Genomic DNA, 8,991 nt, shown 5'->3' with positions numbered 1-8,991 from the left:
AAAAGCTGTCTAGGTTGGTCATAGCTTTTCTTCCAAGGAGCAAGAATCTTTTAATTTCATGGCTGCAGTCACCATCTGCAGTGATTTTGGAGCCCAAGAAAATAAAGTCTGTCACTGTGTCCATTGTTTTCCCATCTATTTGCCATGAAGTGATGGGACCGGATGCCATGATCTAAGTTTTTTGAATGTTGAGTTTCAAGCCAACTTTTTCACTGTCCTCTTTCACTTTCATCAAGAGGCTCTTTAGTTCCTCTTTACTTACTGCCATGAGGGTGGTATCTGCATATCTGAAGTTATTGTTATTTCTCCCTGCAATCTTGATTCCAGCTTGTGCTTCATCCAGTCTGGCATTTCACATAATGTACTCTGCATATAAGTTAAATAAGCAAGGTGACAATATACAGCCTTGATGTACTTCTTTCCCAATTTGGAACCAGTCCATTTTTCCATGACTGGTTAACTGTTGCTTCTTGACCTGCATGCAGGTTTCTCAGGAGGCACATAAGGTGGTATGGTATTGCCATCTCTTTCAGAATTTTCCAGTTTGTTTTGATCCACACAGTCAAAGGCTTTGGCAGAGTTAATAAAGCAGAAGTAGATGTTTTCCTGGAACTTTCTTGCTTTTTCAATGATCCAGCAGAATTTGGCAATATGATCTCTGGTTCCTCTGCCTTTTCTAAATCCAGCTTGAACATCTGGAAGTTCTTAGTTCACATATTCTTGAAGCCTAGCTTAGAAAATTTTGAGCATGTTTTTTCTAGCATGTGCTGCTGCTGCTGCTGCTAAGTTGCTTCAGTCGTGTCCAACTCTGTGCGACCCCATAGACGGCAGCCTACCAGGCTCCCCCGTCCCTGGGATTCTCCAGGCAAGAATACTGGAGTGGGTTGCCATTTCCTTCTCCAATGCATGAAAATGAAAAGTCAGAGTGAAGGCGCTCAGTCGTGTCCGACTCTTAGCGACCCCACGGACTGTAGCCTACGAGGCTCCTCTGTCTATGGGATTTTCCAGGCAAGAATACTGGAGTGGGGTGCCATTGCCTTCTCCTCTAGCATGTGAGATGAGTGCAATTGTGTGGTAATTTGAACATTCTTTGGCATTTTCTTTCTTTGGGATTAGAATGAAAACTGACCTTTTCCAGTCCTGTGGCCACTGCTGAGGGAGTGCCTTAGGTCTTCCTAAATAATTATTCAACTCTCTTAGATTAAACATTTTCCAGCTTTTAGGGAAGAGATAAAATTGTCATCATATGCAGGTAGCATGATACTGTATGTAGAAACCCTAAAGATTCCACACAAAAATTACTAGCACTGATAAATGACTTCAGCAATATATCAGGAGACAAGATCAACATACATAATTTAGTTGCATTTATTTATAGTAACAAATGTCAAAAAGGAAATGTAAAAAAAAGAAAAATACCTTGTAAAATCACACTCCTCGCAAAATACTTAGGAATAAACCTAAATAAATGAAACACTTATGTGCTAAGAACTATATGGAACATTAATTAAGGAAATGGGAGATGATTCAAAGAAATGGAAAGATATCCCATGCTCTTGAATTTGAAGAATTAATATTGTTACATTGGCCATACCACCCAAAGCCATCTATAGTTTTAATACAATCCCTATCAAATTATCTGTGACATTTTTCACAGAAATAGAAAAAATGATCCAAAAATTTATATGGAACCATAAAAGACCCAGAATTATGAAAGGAATCCTGAAGAACAAAAATGAAGCAAGCATAACCCTCTAAGACCTCAGACAATACTGCAGTGCTTCAGTAATCAAAATGGTGTGGTGGCACAGAAACAGACATGGATCAAGGGAACAGAATTGAGAGCCAGAAATAAACCCACACACCTATGGACAATTAATCTTCAACAAAGAAGGCAAGAATATATAATGGAAAAAAATACAGTCTCTTCACCAGGTGGTGTTGGGAAAGTTGGACAGTTGCATGTAAATCAATGATGTTAGAACACTCCCTCACACCATACACAAAAATAAATTTAAAATTCTTAAAGACTTAAATGTGAGACATGACACAGTCCAGTCACTCAGTTGTGTCTGACTCTTTGTGACCCCATAGACCACAGCACGCCAGGCCTGCCTGTCCATCACCAACTCCCGGAGTTTACCCAGACTCATGTCCAAAGAATATAATCAATCTGATTTGAATATTGACCATCTGGTGATGTCCATATGTAGAATCTTCTCTTGTGTTGTTGGAAGATGGTGTTTGCTATGACCAGTACATTCTCTTGGCAAAACTCTATTAGCCTTAAGACACCATAAAACTCCTAGAAGGGAACATAGGCAAAACATTCTCTGACATAAATTGGACCGATATTTTCTTAGGCCAGTCTCCCAAGGCAATAGAAATAAAAGCAAAACTAAACAAATGGGACCTAATCACCTTAAAAGTTTTTGCACAGCAAAGAAAACCATAAACAAAACAAAAGACAACCTACAGAATGGGAGAAAATATTTGCAAACAATGCAACTGGCAGGGTTTAATATCCAAAATATACAAATATACAACTGCTCATGCAGTTCAAAAACAACAGAAAAATGGACAGCTCAGTCAGAAAATGGGCAGAAATAGACATTTCTCCAAAGAAGGCTTACAAATGGCCATAGGAACATGAAAGGATCATGTTCAACATCACTAGTTATTAGAGAAATGCAAATCAAAACTACAATGAGATGGCACCACACACCAGTCAGAATGCCCATCAATAAAAAGTCTACAAATATCAAATGTTGGAGAGGATGTGGAAGAAAGGGAACTCTGCCACAGTGTTGGTGGGAATGAAAGTTGGTGTAGTCACTGTGGAAAACAGTATGGAGGTTCCTCAAAAAACTAAAAACAGAGTTGCCATATGATTCAGCAGTCCTACTCCTGGGCATATATCCTGAGAAAACTAATTCTAAAGGATACATGCACTCCCATGTTCATAGCAGTGCTCTTCACAATAGCCAAGACATGGAAACAGCGTAAATGTCCATTGACAGATGAATGGATAAAGAAGATGTGGTGTATATATATATAATGGAATGCTGCTGCTGCTGCTGCTGCTAAGGAATGGAATGATGCCTTCATGTATGAACCTAGAGATTATCATACTAAGTGAAGTAAGTTAGAAAGAGAAAGACAAATACCATGATGTCACATATATGGAGTCTAAAATATGACACAAATTAACTTATCTGTAAAACAGAAACAGACTCACAGACATAGAGAAAAAATTTGTGATTGCCAAGGGGGCCGGGAGGTGGGGGAGGGGTAGATTGGGAGTTTGGGGTTAGCAGGTGCAACCTATTATACATAAAATGGATAGACAACAAGGTCTTACTGTATAGCCAAGGGAACTATATTCAATATCCTATGATAAACCATAAAGGAAAAGAATGTATAACTGAATCACTTTGCTATACAGCAGAAATGAACACAGTGTTGTAAATCAACTATACTTCAATTAAAAAAAAAAACCTTCCAACTTTTTGCCTGGCTCTCTGACTTGCCATAAATAGGAGTCTGAAATCTGTAGTTTATTATATATGCTTTGAATTAATATCTTTGTTTTCACTTCTTACTCCTGTTAACATTTTGTGTGCTTTTCCTCTGTAGTTCAACAGATCAAATTATGCCCTCTGTGGCTGTAGTTCTCTCTCTACTCTCTTCATTCACTCCTACTCCTCTAGCTACATATCATATTTCAGAAAAGTGCTCAAAATCACTGTTAGTTAATGTTAGTTTCTCAGTTCTTTTTACTTTATTGCTTTGTGTTAGTACGTTTTTCAACACGTTATATTTAAGGATGTCTAAAGGAGAGAAGGAAAAAATCTTGTCATCAGTTTGCTTGAGTTAGAATTTTTCAATCCTTTAATATTGAATATAGAAAACAGAATTTGAACTCACTTTCATAATGTGGATCTTCATTAGAAACCCCAGTATTTGGGATGTGCTCTGTGAAAGTAAGGGCTTCCCTGGTGGCTCAGATGGTACAGAATTCACCTGCAGTGCAGGAGACCTAAGTTCAATCCCTGGGTTGGAAAGATCCCCTGGAGAAGGACATGGCAATCCACTCTAGTACTCTTGCCTGGAGAATCCCCATGGACAGAGGAGCCTGGAGGGCTACAGTCCTTGGGGTTGCAAAGAGTCAGACATGACTGAGTGGCAAAGCACTTTGAAAGTGAAAGTTGCTCAGTTGTGTATGACTCTTTGCGACCCCATGGACTATACAGTCAGTCCATGGAATTCTCCAGGCCAGAATACCGGAGTGGGTAGCCATTCCCTTCTCCAGGGTGTCTTCCCAGCCCCGGGATTGAACCCAGGTCTCCTGCATTGCAGGCGTAATGTGGGTCTTCATTAGAAGCCTCAATTATTGGGATGTGCTCTAGTTGTTTAAATATAGGTGTGAGATGGGTCTGTCTGTGCTCTTGAATCCAGTAGAGAGAAGTTCTTGATTAGTAACTTCTCTGGGGTTATAACCACAACAACAGGGCTAAAACTTTTCTAGTTTTCTCTCTCAGTAGATGACCTTGCTTCCCACTCCACTTTTATCAAGACGCTCTATTATGAACTTCCGTTTACCTTAGAACATCCCAGTTCCCAGTTCATTCTCCCTTGTTGTTTCAGATGAAGAGCTGGAGTCCATCTTTTCTGAAGCTATCTCCTCCATTTGCAGCCTGAAGTCCTGGGACTGTTCTCCTGGGACTGTTCTCCTGGATCTGCATCTGCAGATATGTTCAAATCTTCCCCTTGGTGTGGGAAAAAAACCTTTCCTTCCCATCTTTTCCTTAAAGCTACATGTTCAGCTGGAAAAGCCTTCTAAATTTTTTTCTAAGTTCTGATTTCTTTGCATATAGATATTAGATATTCTCTTGATGTCTGTCTTCAGTCCACTTTTTTGTCTTGTCCTTTTCCTGGGAAATCCTGTTTGTTCCCATAACTTCATCTATTACTGAGCCCTAACCACTTTCCGGACATTCAGGTGCTCCATTCCACCTACACATTAGTTCAGGTCCATTCAGCTCAGTTCAGTCACTCAGTTGTGTCCAGCTCTTTGCGGCCCCATAGACCACAGCACGCCAGGCTTCTTTGTCCATCACCAACTCCTGGAGCCTCTTCAAACTCATGTCCATCGAGTTGGTGGTACCATCCAACCATCTCATCCTCTGTCGTCCCCTTCTCCTGCCTTCAATCTTTCCCAGCTCAGGGTCTTTTCCAGTGAGTCAGCTCTTCACATCAGAAGGCCAAAGTATTGGAGTTTCAGCTTCAGCATCAGTCCTTCCATTGAATATTCAGGACTAATCTCCTTTAGGATGGAGTGGTTGGATCTCCTTGCAGTCCAAGGGACTCTCAGGAGTTTTCTCCAATAGCACAGTTCAAAAGCATCAATTCTTCGATGCTCAGTTTTCTTTATAGTCCAGCTCTCACATCCATACATGACTATTGGAAAAACCATAGCTTTGACTAGATGGACCTTTGTTGGAAAAGTAATGTCTCTGTTTTTTAATATGCTGTCTAAGTTGGTCATAACTTTCCTTCCAAGGAGTAAGCGTCTTTTCATTTCATGGCTGCAATCACCATCTGCAGTGATTTTGGAGCCCCCAAAAATAAAGTCAGCTACTGTGTCAACTGTTTCCCCATCTATTTGCCATGAAGTGATGGGACTAGATGCCATGATCTTAGTTTTCTGAATGTTGAGTTTTAAGCAAACTTTTTCACTCTCCTCTTTCACTTTCATCAAGAGACTCTTTAGTTCTTCTTTGCTTTCTACCATAAGGGTGGTGTCATCTGCATATCTGAGGTTATTGATATTTAACCATTAGTACCACTCAGTGTATTCCAAGAAAACGAGTTACTCCATACTCCACCTCCATCCTCCGGTCCTTAGAAGAACAAAATAAGAAAGTACCCAAACACACTCTCTGTCTTCCCCATGTGGATTGGTCTTATTGTCATTTTTCTAGTCACTCAGGGATTTATTAGAAAGGAATAGTTGTAAGGCTATTTGTAAGGCTATACACTCAGTTATTACAGTCAGAGTCAGAGTACGATTAATTTCAAGTTCATAAGCATTCTTGCCTTCAGCCTCCGTAGTTCTGTTAATGTATCTAATCAATCTGCATTTTCCTGATTACACATAGGTCTGCAATTAAGGCCTTACGTCCTGGAGGGTTGCTTGTGTACTCTACGTGCACACTTTCCAAGGCAGAAAATCAAGATGTGATCAGTGAAGTTTTAAACTCCTACAGTAACATCATGCCTGTGGACATTAAGGAAATGGCAAGGACTTGCTCCCGCGACTTCACATTTGCTCCCACTGGCCAAGAATGTGGGCTCTTGGTGATTCCAGATAAGGGTAAAGCCTGGGGCCCAATGTATGTTGCGAAATTGAAAAAATCATGGACAACTTGAAATGGGAGATACGCCTTTTGTGAACCATTACGTTGATAACACATGCATATGTTATTATGTTTCTTTTTCTAGTCTCTCTGCATGTTAACATTTAAATAATAATGAAGTCACTTTCGCTGGATATGATTGGAATCCTATTTATTTAATACTGTGGCATTTCAGAACTTTTCAGGTTTTTATTTTTCCTAGAAATGTTTCTATAGTAATGATTTAAGATGCTGCAGATGGTGTTTGTAATCTACTGTATTTTACTTGGCCTTTTGTAGTTAAATTAATAGTAATATTATGGTTTTAGGCATAAAATGTTTAGAAATACATTCTATCCATAATGTTGGTGCTTTGAGCCTTTAAAAAAGCACATTTCCTGGCCCTCTTATCATTTTTCTCCTTATCAAATATACAGATTCTCTGAGGTTTTTTTCCCCTTTTCTGTAAGAACTGATTGGTATTCTGACACTAACTTCTTAGGCAGAAGTATTTCTAGTTCTAGCAAAATAAGTTTCTTATTTGCCAAGTTGTTTTTCATTACGAACTATCTTCTGTTTACTGCAAAGGTCAGTGACTCTGTTGACACCAGCTTTATTTCTCCCCCATTTTTTTTTCTGTATTCACAAATACGAATTGAAAGGGTAAATTATGTTGAAAGGCCATTAGAACAGCAGATTCACATGCACATGTTTGACTTTCGACATTCAGCTTGTAGAATAATGGAGTCTATCCAGCAGGCTATAAAGCAAGTACTTGAAACAAAACCAGAATGATTAATAACCGCAATAACTGAACTATATTTGGAGAGTTTTGCTACATAATTGCAGTCATAATGAGCACTACAGAATCTGATTATCTTACAGTTGCAATCTGGAGGGGCTTTTTATTTCACTCTGTTATGAAATGTTATCTGAGAGTATGATGTCACATATTAATGCACAAGAGGGAAATGCCTAATGAAAGTGGATTATACTGTTACCAAAACTGAGTACCATTTACAAAGTGGCTCTCCTTGTTTACACATATCCTGGGAATATTGTGTACTTTTCTGTGTATGTACTTAGAGTTTTAGCCTCAGGTTTGGATCTTCTATTTTCTCTAGAAATTGCTTCACTCAAGAGTCCAAATATATTTTTCCCACTATTAAGAAAATTTAGGTAGTGTGTTTTGAAAGATTCCATCTATTTAAAAATAGCTTAAAAAAAAACTGTATAGATAAAAAATTTTGTTAAATCTGAATCTTTTTGAATTATTACAGTCTGTGCATTTACACTAGAGACTGTTTACTAATTTACTGTTTTGTTGTTGTTGTTTGATTTGCAAACCTGTATAACTGGGTTGCTATAACTGGGGAGTCCTAAAAAGAATTATTTTTGTATCTTCATTGCATTAACCATTTTGTTTCCTCTGTATCTAACCAATACATTTGAAGAAAAGCTGGATCTCTTGGACTCAATCAGATATACCAGATAAATACAGAAGAGTAATAATAATGGAAAAGATTTTTTTTACGTGTGTGTGTGTGTACGTGTGTTTAGTTTGTCCTTATGGGTTTGTTTTTTCAATTTAGAATCCTGCCTTCACTTACTGTGATGTTTAAAAAGTCCATTTTGTGTAGATTAATGTCAAAGTAAGTTGTCACAGTGCACTTTGTTGAATGTCATTGTTTTCCCAACACAGTGCCTAATTTGGATACTTGGTATGCCGTTGGATTAGGCCTTTCTGTGATTCCTGAAAAATGCAAATTTAGATATACCTATAGCTCACTATTGTTAGCAGTTATTATAGTGGAACATCTGACAATTCATTGAGCATTAAATATTTTTCTTTATATGTTACTTTTTTGAACTTTAAAACAACTCCAAGAGTGAGTATCTTGAGTACCTTTTCTGAATGAGAAGACCCAAGTTTAGTGCTGTTCCTAGCTGGCCAAGTCTATGCTGGTAAGTAAGGAATGGAACCAAGATTAAAATTAGCTTCAAAGTCTAGCTCCTTCTCACTATTCTGCTCTGTCTCACGGGATATAGTTCATAGGAACCCTAAAGATTATCTACTGGCTTCATCCTTATTCTTCATTACTCAGCCTTTCCTGTATTTGCAATTCCCTATTCTCAGGGCATGAGAGGGTTAAGTAGTACTTGGGGGAAGAACCCCAACTTTGAAGTGTTTCAGGCCATTTTTGAAGGAAGTACCTCTTGTGATTGCAATGCCCAGAAATCTCCCATAGAGGCATTCTGTGCCTTCCTTTTCTTTGCAGGTGCTGAATTGAAGAGTAGGAGTTTGGAGCAGCCTTGCAATGTCAACTGAAAAGCAAGGAGTAATTGATATTACTTTCTGTGGCATTGAGTTACTTTCAGAATAGCTTTATAAAAATCTAGGTTGCTTACCAACACATTAACTTCTCTGCCATCAGCACGCTGAACAGCCCATAGTTTCAGAAATAGACTGTGAATAAGTGTAATGCATTTAAATGGTTTGTACTGAATTTTTAAAGCTTCAGATATTATCTGTGGCTTGGAATCAAGGCAGCCTATGGTTCTTTATACTATTACATATCTATATAGCCTTATA

At 38.5% G+C, this 8,991-nt stretch overlaps 1 protein-coding gene across 1 annotated transcript in view; it reads left to right on the top strand.

Moving 5' to 3' along the window:
- Window positions 1-7,920, top strand: part of NSUN3 (NOP2/Sun domain family, member 3) — a 61,062-nt gene extending 53,142 nt beyond the window's left edge. Inside the window, exon 6 of the mRNA XM_010847904.1 lies at window positions 6,162-7,920. Coding sequence (XP_010846206.1) covers window positions 6,162-6,432 — 271 coding nt within the window. The 3' untranslated portion in view covers window positions 6,433-7,920. The remainder of the gene's footprint in view (window positions 1-6,161) is intronic.
- The last annotated feature ends 1,071 nt before the right edge of the window (window positions 7,921-8,991 follow it).

Source organism: Bison bison, unplaced genomic scaffold (genome assembly GCF_000754665.1).
Source record: "Bison bison bison isolate TAMUID 2011002044 unplaced genomic scaffold, Bison_UMD1.0 scf7180017864258, whole genome shotgun sequence".
Lineage (NCBI taxonomy): Eukaryota > Metazoa > Chordata > Mammalia > Artiodactyla > Bovidae > Bison > Bison bison.
Note: the sequence above shows the minus strand (reverse complement) of the source record. Positions and strands in the feature narration are given on the sequence as shown.